The sequence below is a fragment of the Aulonocara sp. 'chitande type north' Nkhata Bay genome, linkage group LG18 (genome assembly GCF_057382095.1).
Source record: "Aulonocara sp. 'chitande type north' Nkhata Bay isolate Kocher_YH1m ecotype deep benthic linkage group LG18, A_spYH_male_GT1.1, whole genome shotgun sequence".
Lineage (NCBI taxonomy): Eukaryota > Metazoa > Chordata > Actinopteri > Cichliformes > Cichlidae > Aulonocara > Aulonocara sp. 'chitande type north' Nkhata Bay.
In genome coordinates, this window is record NC_141361.1 from 11142364 (window position 1) to 11169580 (window position 27217).

Consider the following 27217-nt stretch of genomic DNA (forward strand, 5'->3'; position numbering starts at 1 on the left):
CTGTCAATCAACTTTAACTACTCATGTGAACAAAAACTAGTAACTGTGTGTGGCAGAGAGACAAATGTGAGGCTGTATAATGAAGAGGAAGGCGATGTTTACAGTAATAGATTTTTAATGATGATGAAAAGGCTGCAGTTGACTCAAACCCCATCATACCTACAGTCCCTCTAAAAAATATCCTCAGGCCAAACGTACATGTGCACAGTGCACAAATGCTTCTCCAAAATAGTCCACATTCATAAGAAGGAAAAAAAGTGAAAACCAGAAACATCACCCACCAGCTGCCTGCTTACCACACAGGTCGGCATAGCAACCAGTGAAGCAGGGTTATCCGTGCTTTGTGAGAAACACAGAATCAACAAGGTTAGACTCAGCCTGAGCACTCAGACAGTTACAGGTTATATATTATGTAAAACCTGACGATGTACTGTCGGAGACGCTTTCCCGTCGGGACACACGTCATGTTTGAGTGAAAGGTACAGTGTGATCAGTCAGTGCCCTGCAGGTGTTTCTCCACCGATTTCATAAGTGATAAACAACAAGTTTTGGTTAAAATAAAAATATTACCATTGGCACTGATCTGGCAAAAAGTATCTGGTTTTGTTTGCAGAGCTCTTATCAAATTTACACCTACGCTTTATTAACATAAAATGTGCCCACACAACACATTGTTTTTTTGTAGAGCAAAGTTTGCATAAATCTACTGAATCATGTTTTGGTAAACTGGTTGGTAAATGTGTTAATAGTGGTTCCGTTACTTTTTGTATGTCGCAACAAGACTGAAAATGTTTACTGAAGCTAAAAGCTGATGATTCCTGGATCCAGAAATATAAATAGATCCATATTAGTTTGTGACATCTTCTTGAGAATATCAAGAAAAAAGCAAAATAGTTGAAAGCATCCGATAAATAAAGCACTGGAAATACTGGAGTGGAAGTGTGTGATGGGAGACTCTGGGTCGTAGAGAGGGTTGTATGCTACAGGGATTACAAAGCCTTCTGAGAACATCTTGTGTCCGTGGGACTTTATAAATATAACTGACTAGGAAATCTGCTAGCTTAACGCCTGTGATTCATCATATCATGTTACATAGCTCAGACACAGCTGTGCCACAGCAGGAAGCAGAGTAGGGATTCAAGGGACAGATTATAAGCACTGGCTATTTGACAACCAATCAAACTGCCCGTTTTCCTGGATATTTGCCTGCAGTGAGGAATTGAAGTCTAATTGACCCTCAGACCACCCATATGCCCGCTTTCCATCACAATCTGTACATTGAGTGATAAAGGCCAATCAGTTAATATGACTGAGGAAGGCCAACATTCCCACAATCCTTCACATCAAAATTGCCTCTTGCAACTTGACAGCTGCCTGACACACTTCTGCTGATCCTCACAGCACACTTGAGAGCAGTCTGCTTCACAGCACAACTTAAAAATAACAGAAATAGGAGGGAAACTGTACCTCACACTACTTGAGCGATGCAGAATCTTCAAAAATGGTTGCTCCAAATGATCTTTGCAGGAATCGGATCTTTATTAAGTAAAAATATTATACTACCAGTAGACTCTCACAAAGATTGCATATGTACGATAATTAATGTGCCCTTTCAGATGCATTTATATGTGTGTACATGACAGAGACTCCCAGTAGGTGTTAACCCAGGAATCAAAAGAAAAAGCAAGAGGAGTGCATGCAGTGTGAAAGATTTATTTTTGTAACACGCTTAAGAAGAAAAAAGAGATCTCCGGGTCACGTGGGTGTGCATTTTCGCTTCAACTTTACTGTTTCGTGGATCAGCGGATGCCTTTAATCTGCACCAATCTGCTGATGTAGAAGAAGATGCGGGAGACAAAACGATCAAGTGAAAGCTAAAAATAAATAGGCTGAAGTTAAGGTCACATCTAAAGATTGCTGCTCAGTCCATCTGCTGCTCCTAGTACCAGAGGAGGAGAGGGGAGGCCGCTGCTGTCCCGCAGCCTCACCTCCTACGTGATTATTACGGAAGAAAAATGTCCTCTCCAGTGGATATTAAGCATACTCTCTATTCTACTGCAGATGTATGCATGCCAGACTCAAGTGCTGCTGACAAGTGTGGCCTCTACCTCCTGCACGTCACTGGTTCCATCACAGCAAAACAAAACCCTCCACACAGTCATACCTCAGCCGCTCCCTTTGCAGGGGCAAAATGCACTCTGACATGTTGCCGGCTCTTAGATTGTGAACTGTTTATCATAATGCATCTAAGAAATTCTCGTCTCCCTCAAATCCACTTGACGGTCTGAAGCTGTATCATCACACAATCTAACTCTGTTCTCTAATCAGCAGGCACTGAAAAAAAAAACCTGTTGAGGGGAAGTGTTGTTCACAGCCCATTTCCACTGTGGAAGGGGATGACGTTGCCATGTGTTTGAATTTATCACTGCATCTTCTCCTGTCTGCTTTCTGACAGCAGGAACTTCAGGCTCTGTTCAGGTTTAGGTGTTTATGATAGCAAAATTAACTTAGATGTATGCTGTTATGTTACATGCAAAATGCAGACGTGCACATGTCCTCTGCAAAATGAAAGTGGCTTGTGATTGTGCAATCTGTGTGTAATATATGTAAAATCTACACATGTCAAACAAAAGAGGAAAGTTTGTACTTTTCTGTGTTTGCAGTACTGGAAGTATTGAGACATTTTACGTAGTGTCTGTTATGTTTGTGGACCTTATATTGTGAGTTACTATTGCTGTTGGACCTATAAATGACCAAATCTGAAAAAGAGTTGGTAAAGAGGATGTAATCAGCCAATACTCACAAGCTTGGTTAGCAAGCAGCATCTAAAAACTGTACAAGGACAATGCACTGATACAGACATCTGCTAATCATGCTAAATACCATACAAATAAACAGAAACACAGCCTTCTTTGAACTTGTTACGTTCCCCTGAGGGGTCTAGGCGGGGAGGGGGAAGTAACAAAAGTGACCGGGTCAGAAAAAGGAGTCAGGGAGGCAAAACAGTTAAATAAAACAGTTTTATTGAAGTAATTCAACTAAAAGAGACGGACAAGCCGTTATCACCATAAAAGAAACAAACAAAACTCAGGCGTCGGTCAGTAAGGCAAAAAGTCAAAAGGAAAGCGCAGCTCACTAGCTGGAAACACCACAAGACACTCAGCTCACTAGCTGGAAACACAAGACACTCAGCTCACTAGCTGGAAACACCACAAGACACTCAGCTCACTAGCTGGACCCACACAAAATGGCACTCTGGCCCAGAGCTCACCCTGCTCTGGGCTTAAATACCCTTAATTGCTGATGGGAGTCAGCTGTACAGGAGGGAAAGGTGGCATCTCAGGCAGGGGAGGTAGTGGGACACGCCCACACAGGCACCCTCAGGAGAGAGAGAGAGGCTAGGGCCGTAACACCCCCTCCCATAAATGCAAACCCATGGTTTGTCAAATCACAATAACCAAAAGTGAGTCCATAGCCGTGTCAGGACGAAATGCAGGCTTTCCACCTACCAAACCGCGTAGCAACGGTTAGGCATTGCCCGCGGAAGCTGCCAACCCCATCTCAATGGGTTCAAAATACTTACTGAGGGTGGCCGCAGACCCTCAAAACAATGTCTCATGTGCTAGCCAGGGCTTTTTTGAGCCATCACATGTGGAGAACACAGCAGGCAGTCAGAAGACCTTACTGCAACAGTTTTCAGACGATTGCTCAGGTCACGGGTACAGGCATGTTTGTTAGTCAGGGGTGCAGGTCTGAGTGGTGGTGTTATACATGATCTGTCCACCTGCAGGTCATTTTGAGGAACTGGGACATTGTCAACCAGCAGCAGCTCAGGGTTAGGTGACCTCTCACACTGACTACATGACACGATTGAGCAATTATGCTCCAAGTGTAGCCTTTTACTAGGCCTGGCAACCTTGTCGGTTTGAGAACCACGACTAACTTTTCTCAAAGCAGGCCCTTTATATTATTTAAGTCACTGAATCAATTTACAGAGGTGAGGCTAAGCAGACACCTTCCTCTGTGTGCAAATGCGTCAAACCTGGCATGACCCTAAATCTCAGCCTTAACAAAATCCAAACGCATGGAAGCATTTATTGATAAAGTTTTGCATTTTAATGTGCGAGTATATAGGAACTGATTCACTTTTGAAGACAGGCCTGAATCATAATTCGAGGATCTTCAGTTTCTGGCACTTTTCCATTGGTTTTACTTTTCAGCTTTTGATGTCAGCTCTTGTGTGCACACCAGTATTGGATGTGGGTTGTACAGTGAAGCTTCTGTAGATCTGGCTTGTTCCTGCACATAGGATGCTTTTATAGGAAAAACTTCTAGGAAGTTTGAAATTGCATGAATGCCCATCTTAGGGAAGATGCTGGTGTTACGTGGCGCTTCCTCTGATGGTGGGGTTTTTTTTCCTGTTGAAAACTTAAAATTGCACAGAAATAGCAGTGAAAGGTAGTAGATAGAGCAAAAATGATGATGCAAATTAGACCTCGTTTATACAAAGATTAATATTTAATTTCTTTTTTTTTTTGCCAGGTTTATGATATTTAAGGTTTCCCAGTAAAATCTTGCATCAAATGGTTTTCATGTAGCAAAGTGAGTAAAGTACATTAGACTGTATTCCCTCCTGATGATGCCAATAGTGGAGGGAATTTGCTGAGCGTTAAGACTCTGATTAATAATTTTAAACCTAAAAGTAATGAAAATAATATAAAATAAAAAATACATTTTACATGGAGATATGTTAATCACTGTTTGGCTCAGCCTCAAAATCTAATGCACAGTGACATAAATAACAAGAAACCAAATGACGTTTTTAAGATTGTTGTGGATTTTTCTGTCTGCAGGTCCCAGTGAGCTGGATCTCAGTCTTCTTGGTGAAACAAGCAGTCTGGCAGATGTTGCCTGTAAGGATGATGAGGTAAGATCGCAACAATGAAAACTATCTGTTTGACTTTTTTTCTGGTGGGATTTAAAAGCTTCAACAATAACTACATTTTCTGCTCCACTGGGTTTTGCAGAAGTTTAAAAAAAAACAACTTTTCACATGAATAATATAAAATATGTAAAATACTAAATTACAGAATCAAATTGAATCAAATTACATTTTCAGAAATGGCAAACAGTAAACCCATCATCTGAAACGCTGAATGACTGAGCGCTGAAAAAGCCTCAAGATGGTGAATATTGTTGTGTAATGCTTGGCTGCCATTCAGACGAGCTTCATTCCTCCACACTCTCCTGCAGTCAGTAAAGTGTAACCCTGACCTCCATCTCATTTCCCGCCTCCAAATGTCTGGAAACAAATTGCCTGTCTCTCTCGGTCGGTTCGCCTTTCTTTGACTTCATTCTTCCAACTTTTTTTTCCCCTTTGAAGTGTTTATGGAGGTTGTTTATTGTTGTGTAAGTTTTCCAACCAGGCAGAGTTTTCTGGGTATAGACACTCTCTCAGCAGCACACCTCTTCACGTTTATTCAGTCCATTGAATTCACACTTGGGAGCTGCTCCTGACTGACTCCATTTCTTGTTGGCTGCTCAGCTGTGTTGGATTTGGGAGTATTTTTCTCAGCAGTAATTCACTCATAGTGGGATGAAAGGCTTTTTCAGTCTCCCCCCTCCCTCTCTTCTTCTCCTGTTTAATAAGATACACCTTTACGTTTTAAAGTCTGTTTTTATTCACGCCTTTTGTATTTTTCTTCAGGAGCATCAGTAAAGTTGGTGTAAAGATTCATCAGCAGGGGGATTTAAATCCTGGGGTTGCTTGAACAGGAACAAAGTATTTTTAAATGGAAAGCACCACCTACAGCTTTTACTTTTGTTACTTGTTACTATTGGCTACACCACCTTTCAGTTTCACCTAACGAGAACAGTAACTTTTTGACCACATTTGTGTTACATATTTGCCTCCTGCTCTATTGACTTTACTTCATTTCATGTTGATAGCTCTTTAATTTCCCTCAGAGTGAAAGCTGAAGCCAAAATAAAATTGAGTTGTTGCTGTTTTTTTCAGTTTGTCACACTGTCATCATTCTCTTTTGTAATGCGCTGCTACTTTTCTCAAGTTCTACATCTCTTATTGGTACTTCTGCTCTACACATCTAGCAATCACCCAAATACAAATGTGCACTCCACCGATGTTGTTCATTCGACTGGATACCCAAACAACATCGCTGTAATCTAACAAAGCTTGACAGGATCTTTCAGGATGAATGGGGCAAAGTGCCTGAATCCAGACAGGCTTGTGGAGATTTCACCTAGCCCACAGTCCTGATGGATCAGCTGATACAGCTGATAATCTCAGTGCTGGCCCAAATCGCTTGATGGCCCAGTTTATACCCTTCTAAACATCCAATTGCGAAATATATTGAGTGCAATATTTAAGTCACTTTAGCTGTTTAAGTTGCTCCTGTTCCTACTATCAGCTTTGCATAGAAGCAACTCAGCTCAACTCAACTATCTGCTTTAAGCTGATAGGAATGCAATAGTAACTCAAATAATCAGCTATTACAACCATATGCAGAAGAGCATCGTTGACGCAGATAGGCTACAAGAGCAGAAGACCACACTGGTCTCATGAGTCTCGATTTCTACTCTGACATTTAGAAGGTAAGATCAGAATATGGTACAAACATCCATCTAAGTTGGTGGCAGTGGTGTAAGCGTGTCAGGGATAATTTTTTTGGCACACCTTGGATCCCTTAGTATCAGCTGACCATTGTTTAAATGCCAAAGCCTACCTGAGTATTGTTTTTGATTGGTGAGTGTTTATGATGGGAGAACACTTTATGTCAACTATAATGGTCTTGGCTGAACTGAAAGAAACAACAAATTGTAAGGGGGTACAAGGGACGAAACACTCAAAGCCAAGAATAAGCAAAGAAAATGGTGCATCCCTAAGAAACATCAAACACTGGAGCTACAAAAAGGGCTGGTGTCTAAGAGACATCCATTTATCAGCTTTCTGAGATGGACCTAGTACATTGTCCTAAAGTTCTTCTCAGCCAGACACACAGTGTCTATACAGTTAAAATTATTGATATCCTTATTATCAGCCTCATAAACAGAATTACTCTCACAGCTGGTTCTCTGAGACCTGAGAGCCAGAATACTGCTGAGTGTCTCCAGAGCTTCATGGCCAGCTGCGATTTCCTAATAAAACAATCTTTGTCGTGACGGACAAAAGCGAACTTCATGTGAGGATGGTCGATAATTATTGACTGATGTCACGTAGTCGCTTCGAGACCAATGATAAAGTCCGCTCAGTGAGGGAACCGTAAAACGGACATTGCTGCCGGCTCACTGAAGTCAGTGATTCTCCCATTTAACCCTTCCTGTGTGGAGCGGTGACACAGTTCTGCCTCTGCAGTCGAAAGGCACCGTGCCACCTTGTCAACCCATATTTGTGCCCCCAAATATGAAAAGGAGAAAGACTTTGTTAGAGTGTGGACGAAGGAAGGTTGCAGACGAGGGAGACATCGAGACAGAGTGGCTATTTTTGGTCTCTGGTGTCAAATGTCTTGGACGCTTCCTCCAATTATTTCTGACTATCTCTAATTTATTCATGATGGAGGGACACCTACTGTACAGGTATATTTTCTAAGGTACTAATTTTTGGTTTGAGGTTCTTAATCCCTCTTGGTTACTGGCACATCTAAATAATCTAAATATTATTTCTATCATTTTTAGGAGAAATAACAACAGAAAAACAAAAAGCAAACAGCAAAATGAGAAGGGAAGAAGGGGTTATAGTGGGACATCTTTGTGCTTCATCACAGTAACCTTTGTATTAGATGTGTCTCTGTAGACTACTAGCCATGGTTGTGCTTTGAGTGATATGGATTAGTAGTTACCCTGGTAAACAGTAATAAGTAATGCTATACTTTTAATTACATCGTAATTAAAAGTACGTAATGCAACTTATTAAATGTGATTACTTTTATATCAAACTATTTAAACTGGTGAAAAATGCAGAGAAATCCTCTAACTGCTGTGAATGTTTCCTTTTGTCATATTCTGCTGTGTGAATGGTCGATTAATTTGACCAGATACAAAGGCAGGATGCACAAGACAGGCATGAAACTCAAAGCAAGCCTTTAATCCTGTTAATCCAGAAAATAAACAAAAATGCATCTGCTCACATGAATCGGAGGAGAATGCAAGTATTTCAGAAAAGAATTTCCTTTCAGGGGATTTTTAGAAATGTAGTCAGTGACATTAAATGGGTACTGTCCAGAAAAAGAACATTTTTTGATCGTAACATGTTGGAAAATCTGCTTTGAAAAGTTTGAAGCTTACAGCCGACGTAGTCAGCTTGGAGGAAACAGTTACAGTTTCAAGAGCCAAAAAATGAAAACACAAAACATTTCAACTTACTCAGCAGCCTTAACCACAAAGTCTCCACTGTTCATCTGCATATTTGCTATGTTGCAAACACAGCTATCTCCAGGTTAGAGATGTCTTGACAGACTTTCATATTTAGCAATGTATTGATTTTTTTCCTATCTATTATAGTTTTAGCTGATAAAGGCCAAAAACATTTAAAAGAATAGACTTGACATGCACAAATATGGAATATCGTGTACTGAAGCAACATGGTTCATTATACAGTAGGACCCGCTTTTTAAATTGGTAACCTCTTGCAGACGTGTGCATCGTTACAACGATCAAAACTTTTCAGCTTGTTGCAAATGAGAAAAGTTTGACAAGAGCACTACTAATTTAAAAAGAGCATTGGATGTTTTTTTCACCTCAGTTGTTAATTACACAACAAAAGTAACAAGAACACTTCTAACATGATCTAACGGAGCTCGATCCCTGCAGGGAACTAGAGGAGATTACTGCGGTGACTGTTGGTTTCTTTAAAGGTGAAATGTGTGTAATGGCGTCTTTTGCTTTCATCATTATTATGCGCAGGACAATCATTCCTCAGTCGATGTGATCGTATCTGTTAATCAACATGACAGTTCAGTATTGTGGTCCTGTGGTTTGAAAAGCTGAGATGACAGCCACAGTTTAATTAGATTATACAGATGACTCATGAAGAGAGTCTCATGTGAGGGAATTGGTTTTAGAAATGAAGATGGATGGAGAGGCATCCTCCACTGCTGCTAACAAAGTCATCATCCTGTTTCGTCTGAGGGATTTTGAGCCCCACTGGTGGGGTCGCATCTAGACGTGATGATGTCAGCCCGGATGCCACTTTGGAAGCGGCAGAGCAGGCTGTACTGGGTCAATAAACATCGGCGGTAAACTCCAGCTTCCAGTCAGGAGTTTCCGGTGTTCTCCTCAACACAGCGGTTTGCTGCGGAGGCAACATTAAGAATGGGGATGGTATGTGAATAGATAGGCCGTTAAGAGAGCAGGCACCATGGTGGGCATGGAATTTGCACAAATTTGCAATAAACCGTTGTCCATCACAGGCAACAACCAGCATCCCCAGCACGGTGTATCATTAACAGACTGCAGCTGCTGTCCTGCACCACTGAGATACTGAGGAGATCTTTTGTCCTCTGGACCACATAGCCCACATCACAGAAGGGGAAAGGAGACAGAGACAATGACTTGTTGCCATGACTCTCTACAAACCAGCACCAAGTCTCTTGATGCTGGTTGCAGTAGCATTTTTTTCTTAATCTGGTTTTGTGTAAAATCTTATGACAGTTTCTATATAGATATTGCTCGATAGAGGAACATTTCTCTATCTGTATGATCTATATCTATCCAGATGATGATCTATATGATTGCTTCTTGTATTATTTGTCTGTATGGTAGCAACCCTTCAGACTACCTGCACCTTAACTTACCTCACCTAGTAAGCATTGCACACATCCTCTAACAGGGACAGGTCTTGTTAGTGATAAACTTAGACCGTCACTTCAATATTGTAGTTTCTCACTTTTTTGTTTGGTTTCATCCATCTACCTACCTACGTATCTATCCATCTATCAGCATGTCTGTCTGCCATCATGTAAAAAAAGAGTACCCCATAATTCAGTTGCTTGTTGCTCCACCTTTAGTATCATTAACTCAAAGTAATCATTTCCTGTGTAACTATCAGTTTCTCACATGGTTGTGGAAGAGTGTTGACCCACTCTTCTTTACAATGTTGCTTCAGTTTGTTGAGGTTTGAGAGCATTTATTTATGCACAGCTCTCTTAAGGTCCTGCTTCACCATTTCAGTTAACTGGACCATTGCAAAACCTTATTTTTGCTGTGCTTGGAATCATTGTCCTGTTGCACTTTCCCTAAACTTTAGCCAGGCTTTATCTGTCAGACAGATGGCTCAGAATGCTCTGACTCTAGAATACTTTGGTATACAGAAGAGTTCATGGTGGACTCAGTGACTCCAAGGTGCACAAAATAAGCCCAAATCATCATCCCTTCACGACCTTGCTGGACAGTTAGTATTACGTATTTGCTGTTATGCTTTGTTTAGTTATCTTCACAAATAGAATGTTCCATCCGGAGGGCATTGTTCCAGAGGTCTTGTGGTTTGTTTGGTGGTTTGTACAAAGTTTGTGCAACTTTGTGAACCTAAGCCATGCTTCCATGTTCATTTTAGAAAAGAGAGGCCTTCTCCTTGAAACTCTTCCAAACAAGCCATAATTGTTCAGTTTTTTTTTTCCAAAGTATTCTCGAGCATTGCACAGTCTGACCAAACTGCTTTCACAGAGCTGCTCACACAGGCTGGTAATTTGGCTAGCAGCACCCAGTTGCTTCTTATACTCTTCTTATACCCTGTGGAATCAGCAATGCTGTACTGTGAAAACTTTATTACATGACTGTATCTATTCATTTCTTAACTTTCCACGTGTGGCATCAATAGATCAAAATATAAATTTGTCCCCAACTTTGTTTCATGACCAAATCTCGTGACCAGCCTCTGCTGTACTTTGTCATGACATAAAGTAGGGCTGTGCGATATGACCAAAATCTCAAGAATGCTATCATCCCGATAACGATATAAATCACAAAAATGTAACATTTTCTGTAAATTCTGTGAATCTCGGGCAGCTCGACTTGCGGGAAGTCTTTCCAGCTGGAGTCGAGTGTTTTAACCGATGCATGAAACGAGACATTTTTAGACATAAGTTGTAAGGGCCGCCGTTTTCTTTGTGAGTATTTATTACACGGCGTGCTGCGGGGAAAAGCCTATTCTAACGTTTGAGTCTAAGGTTTATTTTTTAGCACCTGGCGGCTCTTTTTTAATTCTCATCCGTAATTAATCTGCTCTTTCACGTGACTCAGTTTATTTTGAAAAGTCTCAACAGGATCTTGAGCTTTATTGTGAAAGGTTTGTGTGGAACATAAACAAGCGGACACGCGATGCTGTTACCGTCGTTGTTGCTAACGACAATGCATAAAAACAGGCACTTGTCCGTCTGTAGTGTGGTTACATTAAATATAAGAGAAAGAGAGAACTTTAAGAAATTAATATAGCCACTACAGTGACCATCAAAACGATGAAAAAATATTGCCGTAAACAGTTTATTTTGCGACACCACGAAACAAACGATAGCGTAAAATGAAACGATAGACGTTTTTATGTCGTTATCCAATCTATATCGTTATATGAACAGCCCTAGCATAAAGTATAATTTACAGACATATTTTATATACAAATAATAAAAGGTTGTTGCTGAGGGACACCATGAATTTTCCATACGTCCCACACTCAGATGGATGTTTTATATTAGTTTTTGCCTCATTTATAGGGATCTAAGAAAAAGCCGGATGCCTTTCCAACATCGGTTGACAGTTATATTTGGTAGTGCACAGTGAAGATTCTCATAGAGCTGCTCATACAGACACAAGCTTTAGGTTTTGAGATGTTTGTGTAGGAGTATGTGTTTGTGACATCTAGCAATAACATACAGTCTTCACATCATGAGAATTTAAAAAAAAAAAAGTTGTCTTGTTGTTGTTGGTGGATTTTACAGCGGCTCGTGTGTGGTGAAGGATACAAAAAAAACAACAACAGCAATAGAATAATATTAAACACAAAGTGAACCCGTCTTCCTTCATTAAATAGGTTCTTTTAGATGTTAAGGAGGAATTGACTTAACCAGGCTGGCGGAGAATGAAGACAACCGGACACCTGCGGCAGATGGGGAATCAGTGAACTTTTATTGAGACAGAGACAACCTCTCAACACAGCTCACATCAGGAGATTCCTAATATTTGCTGTGAGGATGGGTATATATTCTCTAAAACTTACAGGAGGGGGTTGTGAGGAAAGTGCTGCATTAGCAGAAAAACAACTCCATAAAAGGAAATCGGCCTTGGGTGTTCTAGTCTCTTCGCTTGCAGATATCTTGCACCTGCAGGATGAGGCGATCGCTTCTTATCGCTCTCAAGGCCAAAGTCGTGAGCACATTTTTATTACACAGTTGCACAGTAACTTTAAAGCTGAACAATATTTAAAGCTGAATAATGTTTGATCAGATTATATTTTCTTCAGTGGTTACCTGCATGTTCCATCTCCATCACGTGGACTCAATGCTCGCTGTGCATGTGTTTCTCTCTGAGTCATCAGACCAGTTGGTGTACCCACATGCCAAGCTGGCTTGTCGTTGGCACCCAGCACTCCCCCACACTGACGGCATTTATTTAACAGGAACAGTGCTCTCCTTCACTTTACGTCACATCTCTGCTCTTCTCCAATTTCAGCTTCACATTGACCTCGCCGCAAAAAGCCAAACGTATAAATCATAACCAGGCGACAGAGCAATGTGAAGTCAAGAACCAGTAATAGATGGAAACATAAAGAGAAGTCATCCTTCCTTTAGTCAACAGTCTGCAGTTGATGTTTAGCTGCTTTCTGATGTGTTTCCTGGCAGGCAGCCCGATCTCTCTACGACTCTCCGCACTGCAAACTGCTCCATAAAACACAAGAACAACTCATCTTACTTTACTTCTCTAAGAATTGAACAATACAGTATGTTTCACATGAAATCCAGGTAACAACTGAGACTTTAGCAGTTCACCTTAGGGCAGGGCTGCCCAATCCCGGTCCTCGAGAGCTACTATCCTGCAGCTTTTAGATGCATCCCTACTCCAACACAGCTGAATCAAATGGTTTGATTACCTCTTCAGCATGCCATCATGTTTGGCAAAGGCCTGATAACAAGCCATTCATTTTTGTAACATTTTTGACTAAGGATCTGTGATACACCTGTTAGACAAGTTATTTGCTGGCTAACAGAGAGTTCACACAGTATTTAGGTTCACTTTCAATGTTTTTCTCTCAAATGTGAGGTTGGAGGCTCAGTTTTCTCACATGCCTTTTGGTGGGAACTGAAGAAAAGTATGGAAGTGATTAAGCATATAATGTATTGTTTAGACTAGAGACAATTGTCTTTTTTTTTTAAATGTGTTGAGTCAAGACTTGAATAGTTTCTACTGCCAACAAAACACTAGTGAGGAGCTCATGTTTGTTTTTTTCTTTACACTCCTACAAGCAGGTGCTTGACTGACTTACAGTTTTCTGTGTCCTTTTGAAATTATTCATTTGAATTTCTTCATCTCAACCTGTAGTAATTGCTGATAATATTTAATGAACTAATGAACATTTATTTAAATAGCACTTTTCGCATACATAAAAGTCACAAAGGGCTGAACAACAGTTACAACACAATATCAAAAGTGACCCATGTTAAAACAGAGTAAAAATAATTAAAAACATAGATTAAAAAAAAAAAAAGAATGCAAGCAGAAGGAAAAGGGTTTTTTTAAGACTCCAAAGACTCAGCTGATCTGAGCTGGAATGGTAGACTGATCTGGAGCCTTAGTGCTAGGCTCTTCCTTAGCTTTAGTCTTATACAAGGGATAACCAAAAGACCTTAGACAGTGAGCAACAGTGCATTTCACAAGAAGCTGAGATAAGTAGTCCGGAGCATGTCCATTTACTGCTCTGCATGATGCAAGTGTGAGAATTTAAAAATGAATTCCAAAATCAACTGGGAGCCAATGTAAAGAGAATAAAATCAGTCTTATGCAAGCTTGCTTGCTGAAGTGTGTAGGAGTCTGGCACCAGCATTTTGTATCGCTTAGAAGTGTGACAGAGATGATTTGTCTAAGCCAGTATAAAAGGCATTACAATAACTCAGGTGTAATCATACTAACGCATGAGCATTTTTCTCTAGTTCAGAGGAGAAGACTACAGCTCACAACTGAAAATGGCCTCAGTTTTGTCACAGTTTAAAACAAGGCAATTATTGGAGAGCCAATCACTAATCCGGGATGAACAATCAGGGTGGACAGTCAATCCAGCTGGTGGGACATGACCAGCTGAATGTCATCAGCATGGAAATGATAAGAAATGCCAGAAAAAGACTGAATGATGAAAGAGAACAACAGCGGACCCAGGAATGAACCTTGTGGAACCCAAAGGTTAAACAAGCAGTGTAGCAGGAGAAGTTTCTCACCCTAGAAGAAGAAGTCCTTTCAGATAAATAGGAGGAAAATCAGTCTAGTGCTGATCCAGCCAAAACTTTTAGCCTATTAAGTAAAATATTGTGGTCAACGGTATCAAAGGCCGCACTGAGGTCAAGCAAAATGAGCACAGAACAATTCCCTGCATCAGATCCCATTACAAGATGATCACAGAGACTGAAAAGAGCAGTTTCAGTGGAGTGTCAGCCCCTCAAACAGTCCTAAAATAATGAATAATGACCTCAGTGTATCTCCATTCCTTATACTTTCAAATTAATGTCTAAAAGGGTCCCTGCTCTTATACCAGAAGTATCACACCTGCGATACTGTCACCTGTGTTCGAGTATTCATTTTATCCATTTTTCTCATCACCTATTCAGGTCTTAATGTTCCTGTCTGCTTCTGCCTTCATCGGACTGTTAAATCATAAGAATTAAACACATTATAATGGTAGCACTTGAGTAATTAGTAGGTAATGCATGCCAGAGTGATCCAGATGGCTGAAGCTGAGGAGCATAGTAATGAAAAGGAAAATCTGCACAAATGACACTTGGGATTTTTTTTATTTTAGTTTATTATTTTTAACAGGCTGAAGCAGTTTGCATCCACTTAAAGTGACAAAGTTTTCTAGCCAGCTTTAGAGCTCAATTTGCCGTGAGGTCGTTGCTCTGCCATCACAGTTTACTGAGAGACATTTCCTCAAGGCTAGCACCATGTGATTGCTCTGTAGGGACACTCAGCCCAATCTCTTTTTCAAATACATACTTTATCTCTTCTAGAAGATGGTTTACAGTCTGTCTGAGCTACAGTGTTGCAAATCAAATATGTTTATACCCAATCTGAACAGCCAATACAACATCCTGGGTACCTGTTTAAAATAGGGGAAAACAGTCTATACTTTCAGGCAGCATCTCTATGTTGTTGCTCATGAACAGCGCCAATAGTTGTACAACAAAAAAAAAAAGGGAAAGCACAAACCTTGAGACCTCGCTCTCCCTCACAGTGCTTTCAATCATGCCACAAAATTGCTGTTAACATCAGGTTGTCAGTTTCAGGAAGTTGCTGAACAGTCAAACACAGACACCCCTAATAGGACATCAGAAATATGTCGAGGTAGGAGTGATTTCCAGAATCACCATCTGACAAGCAGTTCACACAAAGAAGAAGAAGAAGCCTTTTTCTGTGTTCTTTTGTCGAATGCTGTGGGCATGACCAGCGGTATATGGACAACCTGTGTTTTTGGCCTTGCTTCTACAGGATTCAATCTTTCAGCATGACAATTCCCTTGTGTACAAACCTGGAGCTATTAACAAGTTGTTTTTGAGCATGATGTCTGGCCTTCACGCAGCCCTCACCTCAGCCTAACCCATTACCTTTGAGGTGAACTACCAGAGAAACTTTGGCAGCCAATATCGCACCAATTCTCCTGCGGTTGATCGAAAGTAACCTTGTGCAGGCAGGGCCGAAAACCTGAAACCAGAAGTCTGGATGATTGTAGTAGCTTGTTTAATGCTATCCAAGTCTCACAGCTGTGGAAATTCACTATCCTCTTTCAAATGTGCTTATTAAAACTCATTATTTGATGGAATTTTCTAAACTACTTCTCACCTTCTTAGATTGTTTTTGAAAGTAGCTATTACTATTAATTATGGGTGTATCTGTTTATAAACAAATACACTGGGGCATATGTGGAAAGCATGTGGAGCTGCACAAACACAGTATTTGAAACATATTTTGGAAAAATATGAACATAAATAAAACCTAAAGACCTTTATTTCTCACTTTCTTCCAGGTTGAAGAGGAGGAAGAAATCGGATACGCCGAAGGAAACACAGAAAGTGAGTTGAGGAAATAACTGCTATTTGATTTTCAGTTTAAAAAGGAGCAAAGTAACACTCTTCCTACTTTTCCACCATAGTCCCTTTTGCCTGCAGTCGACTCAGTCTAGCATTTCATCACAAAATGTTTCATCTCAGTAAATGCCAAGTGTCATGTAACCATTTTTCACCACAATGAACCGCTCCCTGCAGCCGTGTGTGTGTGTGTGTGTGTGTGTGTGTGTGTGTGTGTGTGTGTGTGTGTGTGTGTGTGTCAGCACTGTTCTGCATCAACAGTATTGATTGTGTAATACGAGGGGAGGCTCATCTGTTGATTCACTGTCGCCACTTAGACCTGATGTTTATCTCATTATCCAACAGTACAAACTGTTTTCATTATTATGTTACTGGTATGATTCTTGCTACCAACCCAGCCATGGGGAAACCGTGTGCCAGTGTACTCATGATAAATGAGGAGGGTTGCGTCAGGATGGGAATCTTTGCCAAATCAAGCATGCAGCTCATCAGGAATGTGACTTCTGTAACGGATCATTCGGGCACTGGGTTAAGGACGACCACCCCCTGTGCTGTTTTCAAACAGGGTGGAACTGCTGGCCAAAGGCAAAGGGGGGGTGGGGGGGCTTTTCAGATACAGCAAGAGGAAAGGACAGGAAGGAATAAGAGGAGGTTGAGAATAGGAACTTTATATTTAGTGACTGATGTAGTACATGGAGACTTGCAGAGGGTTAGTGACAGAAGAAGATGCTAGGGGCAGGATGGAGGCAGATGTGCCTGTGCCAAATGAAAGAAGAAGATTTTTGCTACCACTTGATATTTTCTATTTGGATTTAACAGTTTTTTCCAGTGATTCCACAAGAGTTATAACTATTAGTGAGCTGTGCCTCCACGGAGCATGAATTTACCAGGATGATGTCATTGCAATTGCCAAAATCATAAAGTTGATCAACTGTGCAAAAGCAGTGTGTCTGAGCACACCTGTATTTACTGCGTGATAAAGTTAGAAGGTTACAGCTTCTGTTTCATGTAAACAAACTGCCGCTGTTTACAAAATGTTTTTCCTCGGAAAACTAAACAGGAAATATTAAAACGCACAAGTCAAATGCTTATCGCTTTAGCTCTGTGCACAAGTATTGCTCACAAAACCTTTCCTACTTAGCATCCGGGGTAATGCATGGGGAAACTGCAAATATATGCTTAATTAAAATTCTGTGGTAGGGTGTAACAACAGAACACACACCATCAGCCAATCACAAAAGGAGGAAAAACACAGGAGACGAATCGGCCACACACAAAGGGAGTCTCACCCCTATTGCACATGCTCGATTCCTCTCCTCGTGAATTAGTCCCCTTAGGGGATGAACAGACAACAGGAGGGAGATGTCGTCAGCTAAATAAACTGTGCCATTACATGTTTTGTTATTACCGCGGCTGTATTGCATGTTTTATATTTATGGACACTTTTAATTAAGCCTAAAAAAAAAGGTGTTGAGGTTTACTTGTGATGATCAAGGTCAGGTTAGGAGGACAGAAAATGGGCCTTAGAGACACAAGTATATGGGTGTGTGGTTCTGAACCACATGTTAAACTGTGATTTTATTCCCTCTGACAGGTTATTCTACAGAACAGAAGAAACCAAAGGTCATCTTCATGATGGGTAAGAGCTGACAACATGGGCACGCACGGTGATAGATAGAGAGCAGCTGCTGATTGCTCATCAAGCTGCTAGTTAATAATTTACTCTCTCACACACACACACACACACACACAAGTCAGACTAGGGAGGAAGTGACAGATATCTTCATCTTACTTGTGTCTGTCAGTAGAAAACAACCCATTTAAACTGATGTGTGTCTACAGTACTTAGAGTTCAACAGCGGTTTGACATTTAGCAATTTATTAGGCACACATAGCCTAAATAAGTCCTCCTTTCAGAGAAATTATGATGACGGAAAGCACGAAGTCTAACGTTACTGATTTGCATATAATTGCACTCTTGGGGCCATTTTCTCAGATTGTGAGAAGACCCAGATCCAGGACTGACAGGCAGGTTTAAATAATGAAAAGCAGGCATTAACTGGCTCCAGAAAGCACATGAAATACAAAAAAGGGGGAAAAAACAAACAAACCAAGAATCTAAAGGGGCACGAGAAGCCCAGAAAGGGAGATGCTGACACGCTGGAAACAAACAGGGGGAAAAGAAAAGTGAACAAGATTAGATATGATTGAAGAATGACACATATTTGGAAACAATCAGGAAATCAGAAGGACGACAAAGAGAAGTTAAAACACAGGAGACACACAATGGGATGAATTACCAAAATAACACTGCAAAAAAAACATGATGTAGCAGGTTCGTCTATTTTGCTGAAATTATTTTTTGTGTGGTGTTAATTACCCTCTGCGCCCTGTACGCTCTGGTGACCCACCACCAAACCGGTCATGCTAAATGATTTTACAGGCAGCATAACGTTGTCCATGCCTTCATCATCTTACAATTTAAAGTGTTTTAAGGCCCGTGCTGTCGTGATTTGGTGCTATGTAAACATTTTTTATTGTGCCGGACTCCGTGTGCTGTTCATCTGCTCTCTGCAGCATTACATGGATTTCATTTTTAAAAAGTAGTGCATGCATTATTTTTCTTTTCTACTATTTTATTTTCCATGATAGACTAGATCTAAGAGAAGTTTATATCACTTTGTCACCAAACAGAATAATTATCTGTACAAATTGGTTAAAATTAACTAGGTTAAGCTTGTCAAATGTAGGGATTCACTGTTTTTCTTTTTTAATCTGGTTTATAACCACGAGGTATATAAACCCAATATTATCCGTGTCAAAGACAATATATCTGATGGATGCTGTTAACCATGTTGTTAATCAATTAACGGATTCAGATAATGTTAATACAAGTAAAAACGATCACATTAATCAGTGGAAATGGTGCTTATAAGTTGCCAATCTCCTCCATGTGGAACAACCAATATCTTTGTCAGTATTTTTTTATTAACTTGAATCTGCATTGTGACTCTAAAGGCAGCTCTCAGATCAATCTCGTGTGCAAATATATACGCCATCTAAGTAATATTTGTCACAAAATAGAAAAATGCATCATTGCTGTTTCCAATTTGTGCTCAGTGTTACTTCCAGCCCCTAGAGGAAGAGGTTTTCAGTTTTTTGTGATCAATTAGTATGCCATGACAGTACAGTGAGGCACTGTGGCTCAGTCTGCTAATTGAAGACACGACAGACGTGCAGGTTAATTAGAGATCTGGGACATACAGACCCTCCATTAACCACCGTCAACCCTGCTACCGTGGAAAAACACTAAAGATACGGTCACCAAAAGGTTATTTAATCAGTAGTCTGAGTGTGTATGTGTGTGTGCGCTCTCTATCACACCCATATATCAGTGCTAAAATCCCTTTTCATGGACTCTCAGGACAAATCCAGACTGATCTGAATTAACACCAGTTTGTCGGAGGATTTGAAAAACAGACGCTGAGCCAGACCAAAAGCTTTTTCACAGCAGCAGCAGATAATTGGAGGAAAATGTCACCCACAAATGCAACAACTGTCACCTACACTCAGATGTGTCTCCCGAACAAATTTTATACCGTATAATGAGAGGTCAGCCAATCAAGATAACATTTAGGATTTCACTCCATTTATAACAATCTGCGACTGTGCTGTCAGGAAAATAAAATAGAAAGTCTAATTTATTAAAACAGAAGTTAACGTATTTAAAAACAGAATAAAAAAGGGAAAATTTGAAAACTGAGTAATTGGGTTTTTTGTTTGTTTTTTTGTATTTTTGCCATTTTAATTTGATGCCAGCAGCATATCTCAAACAAAAGCTGGAGTAGGAACAGCAAAAGACTAAATAGGTTAATAAGTAACATTATTGCAGATGAAATGAGCATCCGTCATTACTCTGTGACAGACTGCATGGACACACTATAAAGCCAGTAAGACATCAGGGATATCAATCTATCCAGTTAGAAAACAGAAACGACTGCCTGTCTTGGTGCAAGTCAACATGATAACAAGTTAAACAACAAGGCAACCCCCAAAAGTGAATGGTTTTGCAGTGCAATGTGATTGATTGTGATGCCCTTATGACTGATTTTTCTCTAGTTTTCCTTTATGATCATTGTCACTTCTTGGATGTGACTGTTGAGACAGTGGATGGTATCCTGGAGGATCTTTTCACAGACCCGGATCAGCGGATCAGTGAGCTCCTGAGAGCTCACATAATTCAATTATGTTATATTTTTAGTACCAAATCACAGTCTTTACCTGTGAGGTAACAATCAAACGGCCCTCTTTGAGCAAGCACTTGGCGACAGTGCTTGCTAACAGGAAGAAACCTCAGGGAGGGGTCGGGGGCAGAGGAGAGTCTGTGGCACTATTTGGCAGCGTCCCTTGCACCAATGCTTGACATCCCAGAGGTTGTCTGTATACTTCATGTCTACAGAACTTGAGGGACAGTTAATGGCGTCTATGCCTTGATCATCTAAAGAGGAGCACACTAGCAAAAAGAAGAGAAAAAGCATCTGATGTGCTATAAACACAGTTCAGAAGCATCTGTCACAAATTCGTGAAGGCATCATTAATGCTGAACGATATATACAGTTTTTAGTTTACTGCCATTCAGACAGTGTCTGTTTTGCATCCTTCTTATTTCTATTATTTGCTTCTCTTTATTAGCACATTGCTGAACCACATTCTGCAAGTATTTCACAGCATTGGCCCTTACAGAAGCCTATGACATGTCGCACACCGTCCACAGTTGGTGCATTTTGAAACAAAAGCTATCACAATGGAAGACTCGAACTGTTGAGCAGCTGAAATCATTTATTTAGTAGTGTGAAAGACACACTCACAGGAGCTGAAGTCCTCAGTTCCCAGATAGACAGATACTGAACTATGTATTAAATTCAGTTTAACAGCATAGACATCTTAAAAGAAGAGGTGATGCAGCACACTGAGAAATCGACTCCTTTCCCCATTTTCATGATCATCACAAGTTCAAAATGAGCAAGTTTTTTATAAGAAAGAAAAAGATCTTTGAAATGCTGTTTTTTTTAGGTCTAGAGTTCATTTTTAAAGAATTCTAGAATTTAAATCATTTGCAAATCACTGCCTTCTGTTTGTATTTACATTTTACACAGCCTCACAACTTTCTTCTGGCTGGCAGCTGTTGAATAAAACCTTCACCGTTCTTGTCTGATCGCTCTTATATCTTTTACCACCCACTGTTCTGCCGGCAGGTTGCTCATAGTGTTGTGTCAAGCAAAGTAGCAGGAGCTCTGTGAACCCTTATGAATATGAGCACGTCATGTATGTATGAAAGGAAGCTGACATGTTTCATTTTTTGTTTGTTTTTTACTTTCTTTTTTTTAACAGAACATGCTGATATGAAAATAAAACAGCACTGTCTGCGAGGGGAATCGTCCGTCAACCTTTCCAGGAGACTTTTCTGCAATACAGAAACTCAGATTTATTTTTCCAGTTGTTTCTGGACCACATCAGTAAGATGTGGGCTGGAAAAATGAGCTGAAAAATGCTGAATTACTCTGTAAGCATCAGAGCATCAGTACAAGTGATCACTTTCATTTGTTAGATTCATTGTTACTTACTGTGGGTTTGAAAGCCTCGTCTTTATTCCTCTCTCAGTTCATGGAAATTTAAAGCTTACTTCATTGTGGAGAGTGATGTCAGTGTTCCAGCAGGTTCCAGTTCATGGCAGGCTTGAGCCTTAGTGACAGGGTGACAGTTTGGGTCTTCTTCCACACCTTGATAGAATAACGTTGTTGGAACTGATCCCTGAATCTGCAGTCTTTTTAGAAGCGGCTCTGCTGAGTTGGACAGTTGTAATCTCCTTGCAACTGAAATTAGTTCCTCTAATTTGCAACTGCAAACAGTTGCCAAATGAAAAGAAATTTAGTGCAATCATTGGGAAACCAGCATCACCACCAAACACCATCCTATTTTTTATCTAGTGTGACTGGCAGTCAGTGAGTTAATAAACTATATAAATAAAAATAAAGTATATTTTCATAAAACCACTAAGCCTCTTAACAAACTGCTCTTTGTTAAGAGGCTTAGGGCAGCAGTCCCCAACCCCCGGGCCTCGTCGTTTGGTACCGGGCCGTGAGAGTTGAGGCTCAGGTATGAAATGTGTGGTTTTCAGGGTTTTTATCGGTTTTCAGCGTTATTTTGTTATCGTTTTTATCGTTAACTCGGTTTTCCTGGGTCTTTTCATGTGTGTTATGAATAAATCTTCTTTTTTTCGGTACCGGTACTAGTTTTATTTTGTTGTATTTATCCACGACACCTTAAAGGCCGGTCCGTGAAAATATTGTCGGGCATAAACCGGTCCGTGGCGCAAAAAAGGTTGGGGACCGCTGGCTTAGGGGCATTCAATTAATTAACCTAAACGGAAAACCATCAAGCTTAAGATGCTTATATGACTTTAAAATGGTCTGTAATGTTTTTTTTAATTATTTTCTGTCATTAAATGCTGCTACAGTCATGGATGCTCATATTTAACATGGTCAAATCATGCAAAGCTACCACAGAGAAGAGAAGAAGAAAATCATAGAGCTGCATATTACTTTAATTGGTCCCCATAATGTTTTGTCATTAATAATATTAACCGATTTATTCTGCTGTATTTTCAGCAGTTGTAGGTTTTTAAAGAGTGCTTTCAAACACCCAAGTTGTCCAGCACTTCCCTTCAAGAAACAACTGCAGGGACGAAAGGTTTTCTTTCCTGCCCCGTCAGATGTCATTCCAACTTTGAAAATACTGACTCAAGACTGCGTGACGCAGCTTGATGACTCCTCAGTTCTACATGAAAGTGTTGTAACCTTTCACCATCCCTGTCTCCTCCTTTTATCATCCAGCTTCAATGAAGCTGCTGCTGCTTCAGGGGAGATACAGGTTATCTCTCAGACTTATTAGGGGCAAAAAAAAAAAAAAGGCTATCTCCCTATTCTCAGAAATCATGATGACAGCACCAGAGTGTCTTTACAGTGAGCATATCAAGCTTTTCCTTAATTTCACTCACATTCTGTGCTGCAGTGTTGGATGCTCATTTGACAATAGATAAAATCTTAAATATAGAGGTTAGTGTATGTACAGGTAAACCCATTGGGCCAAAAGCTAACAGTGCTGGGCGGTTTCTGTTTTTTTCCCATATGAAGTCACTTCAAGAGGCAGCCAAGTTTTCTTAAAGAGACGGTACACCAAAAGGGGATCAGAGGGAGTCGAGGAATAACAATATAGAGCTGGAAGTTAAGAAATTATGTGTAATTTAAGAAATAAGATGGGGGAAAATTGTAATTACACCAATTCCAATATCTGCCATTTGCTGGACATATTTATGCTTCACATCTCATGTTTCCTTTGTTCTAAATTAGTTATATAATAGTATAATACTAGTGTTATTAATTAGCTAAATTAGCTAAATATACAGTGCTGTGCATAAGTCTAGAGCCGCTCCACATTTCTTCATAATTTTCTTCCAAGGAGCCACAGTTTCATAAAATCACTGAAGAAATGAATCATCCTACCTAACTGAAGGGATGAACAAGTGCTGAAAAATTACAAAGATAACAGTTTGACAGGCATAAAATAGTATTTTTGCACCAACCAGGTGATTCCCAAAGAGCTTTTACCTGAAAACTTGGCATAACTCAGCACAGTGTGCCGTGGATCTTTAAAAAAATAAATAAATAAAAATAATCGGAGGAAACTCGACAAGTCCAGGAAATAAGAACCGATGGCAGGCCTAAAAAGAACTGACAGCAGATTAACAGAATCTGAAAGTCATGTCCTTCAGATTTTTTTTTAAAAGACACAGAACCTGAGAGATTTATCTGATCCTTAAGTTGATCCATCTAAGGTTCACTGAAGCCTCAAAGATATGGTCTTGGTGGGAGCATGGCTTTCAAGAAGCCATTCTTAAGTGAAACAAAGAGAAAAGACTGAGATGTGTCAGATGACACAAGAACTGGACTGAAAAATCAGTGGCAACAGGTGTGATGGAGTGATGATTCATTGGTTGAAGTGCTCATCAGTATGTACAGAGGAGAGAGAGGTACAGCAGTGGGTGTCTACAGCCATCTGTAAAACAACGTGGAGGCTCTGTCATGGTTTGGGGCTCCATTTCAGCCAGTGGCGTTGGTGATGTTATCAAAAGTGATGGAATTATGAATGTAGAAAAGCATTGTCAGATTTTGATCCAACATGCAATGTCATCTGTTAAGAGTCTGTGTGGAAAACATGGGTGTCCTTTTCTATGAGTACATATCAGGTCAGGTTTGAACTTTTGGTCTTCTGTATAATTCGGCCTTTTGTTTATATTGATGCTAAACCTGTCCACCTGCACATGCTGCTAAGAATTAAACATTAATGAAGGCACTTACATTTTGTTAATTAAAAGTCAGAAGAGGAGACTCTTTTTCCTCTCTCTCTTTGACAACAGGATTGAATAAAAACTATCATCAAACTTGGCCGACAGGTAAAAGAATCCAATAAATTTGGGTACAGATACACCTTCTGTAAGTTAGCAAAATCTCCAAGCTGCCTTCAAGTTTAATGTGGATTTGCCTCACCAACTGCCTTGCATGGTAACTTGTGACTTAAAAATCCTTCTTGTGACAAATGGTTCATCTGATCACCTGCCAAGTATTTTTGGAAGTGGGTCCCTTTAAAATACAAATTTTTCTTGTATAGATGGTAAGAATCTGCCAGCTACATGCTACATACATCGCTGCACTACTCACCCCCCCAACTTTCAAAGCTCCTCAGTTTGCAGCTTGACTTTTTTCCTCTTTGGTGCTCTTTAAATTCTATAGATCATTCCTGTGAGCGCTAAGTTAGATGGTGAGACCAAGAATATTTGAAAAAGTGCCTGGCTTTTTGGCGAACAATTTCTAAGAACTACTTTCCAGATGGTTCGGTGTAACAAACCATCTGCTGCATCGGGTTACCCATCCAAAAGTGTTCTGCAGAAGTGCTACAGGGGGGAAAAAAGCAGTGAAATACTAATGTGAGCTTTTACTTAAGCCATTTTCCCTCCATTTCTATCTTTTTGTCTTATTCCACCATGCTCTCTGACTTCCATCTCTCTCTCTTTTTATTTCCCCTCTCTGCGGAAAATTATTATTTGCCCTTGTAATCAGACTTGCATTTAAAAAATAGCCACCCTTTGTTTTGATTACCACTTTGCACCTCTTGGCATTCTCTCGATGAGCTTCATGAGGCCGTCACCTGAAATGGTTTTCCAACAGATGCTGAGCACTTGTTGGTCCTTTTGCCTTCACTCTGTGGTCCATCTCATCCCAAACCATCTCGACTGGGTTTAGGTCAGGTGACTGTGGAGGCCAGGCCATCTGGTGCAGCACTCCGTCACTCTCCTTCTTAGTCAAATAGCCCTTACAACATTCTTTGTGGTTTTTTGGCCCAAACAAATTTCTTCTTAGCTGTGGTTTCTTAGCAGCTGTTTGACCATAAAGGCCTGATTCGCGCAGTCTCCTCTGAACAGTTCATGTAGACACGTGTCTGCTACTGGAACTCTGTGTCGCATTTATCTGAGCTCTAATCTGAGGTGCTGTTAAATTGATTTCTGAGGCGACTTGGATGAATTTATCCTCAGCAGCAGAGGTGACTCTTGGTCTTCCTTTCCTGGGGCGGTCCTCTTGTGAGCCAGTTTTGTCGTAGCGTTTGATGGTTTTTGCGACTGCAATTGGGGACACATTTAAAGTTTTGACAATTTTCCGGACTGACTGACCTCCAGTTCCTAAAGTAATAATGGAGATGTCATTTCTCTTACAACATCATGAAGCTCACTGAGAGAAGGCCAAGGTTTGCAGCACTTCCAACAAAGCAAAGAGTGGCTACTTTGAGGAACTATAATACATATTTTTTGAGTCATTTATTTATTTTTTCTTTGCTACATATTTCCATATATATATTCCTTCATATATTTGATGTCTTCAGTATCTACAATGTAGTAAAAATAAAGAAAAACCACTAAATGAGAAGGTGTGTCCAAACGTTTGACTGGTAGTGCATGTAATTTAACACATACAGAATATAAATTCCAGAGGATTGTGTTGGTTTGTCATCTTTGCTCATTGTGAAACACAATGTGTAGATTTTTGTCGAATGATTAAAATGATGCAAGAACATTTTTCATTCTCAGTAATCATCACCAGATAACAGATAAATCATGTCAACATTTTGAGGAAAAAATCTCCCCTCCCAGTCCATTTTTCATGTAAACTGATAAAGTTTCTTAACATTACCTAATAATGCTTTAAGGAAACATTATTTAGCAGGGCTGTATCTGTCTTTGCCTTGTTTTGTGCTCATCGTTTTCATCTCTGTCTGCTTCCATCTCTGTCTCTCTAATTTATTCCATCTGTCACTTTGGCTCTTACCGCGGACGCCGCTGTGACAGTGCTGTTCACACATGGTAGGATGGTTTGGGCATCTCAGATCTCAGCCTCTACCAAACTGAGCGTTAGCAGAGAAACCAGAAGCAGAATTCAAACATGCCAAAGCTGCAAATTCATTCTTTACTCATGTTTTTTATGTTTCTGTTTAGGTTTAGATTATATGGATAAAAAAAAAAAATGTGTGAATCTTTATGATTCTCCTGTGTTCTATCAAATCCACACCACATTATGTTATCACACTCATTTCCTGCTGCCCATTTTTAATGCTGGCCTAAGCCATAGCTTTGCATGATTCAGTTCAAAGTAATCCTCTCGACCAAGCTGTTTCAGCTCCATTTAAGCCAACTTTATTTTGATTGGCTGCTTTAAACAGCAGCTGTGCTCGCACCCAGAACTCTGCGCCTAAGATGACCATACAGGCCAACTAGCCAACAACTGGAGACATGTCAGATATGATTTTTTTAAAAATGC

General features: G+C 40.2%; 1 protein-coding gene and 1 long non-coding RNA gene across 2 annotated transcripts in view; one reads left to right on the top strand and one right to left on the bottom strand.

Annotated features, from left to right (window-relative positions):
* Window positions 1–27217, top strand: part of ak5 (adenylate kinase 5) — a 105248-nt gene that overhangs the window by 51234 nt on the left and 26797 nt on the right. The window contains exons 8-10 of the mRNA XM_086271124.1: window positions 4854–4927; window positions 16232–16277; window positions 17887–17931. Of these exons, the coding sequence (XP_086127250.1) occupies window positions 4854–4927; window positions 16232–16277; window positions 17887–17931 (165 nt within the window). The remainder of the gene's footprint in view (window positions 1–4853; window positions 4928–16231; window positions 16278–17886; window positions 17932–27217) is intronic.
* LOC147308063 (uncharacterized) lies at window positions 4544–13134 on the bottom strand. The gene is made up of 3 exons (XR_015125966.1): window positions 12993–13134; window positions 12474–12881; window positions 4544–4911 (listed from the first exon to the last, which is right to left on the bottom strand). It is a non-coding gene; the product is annotated as an uncharacterized LOC147308063 (long non-coding RNA).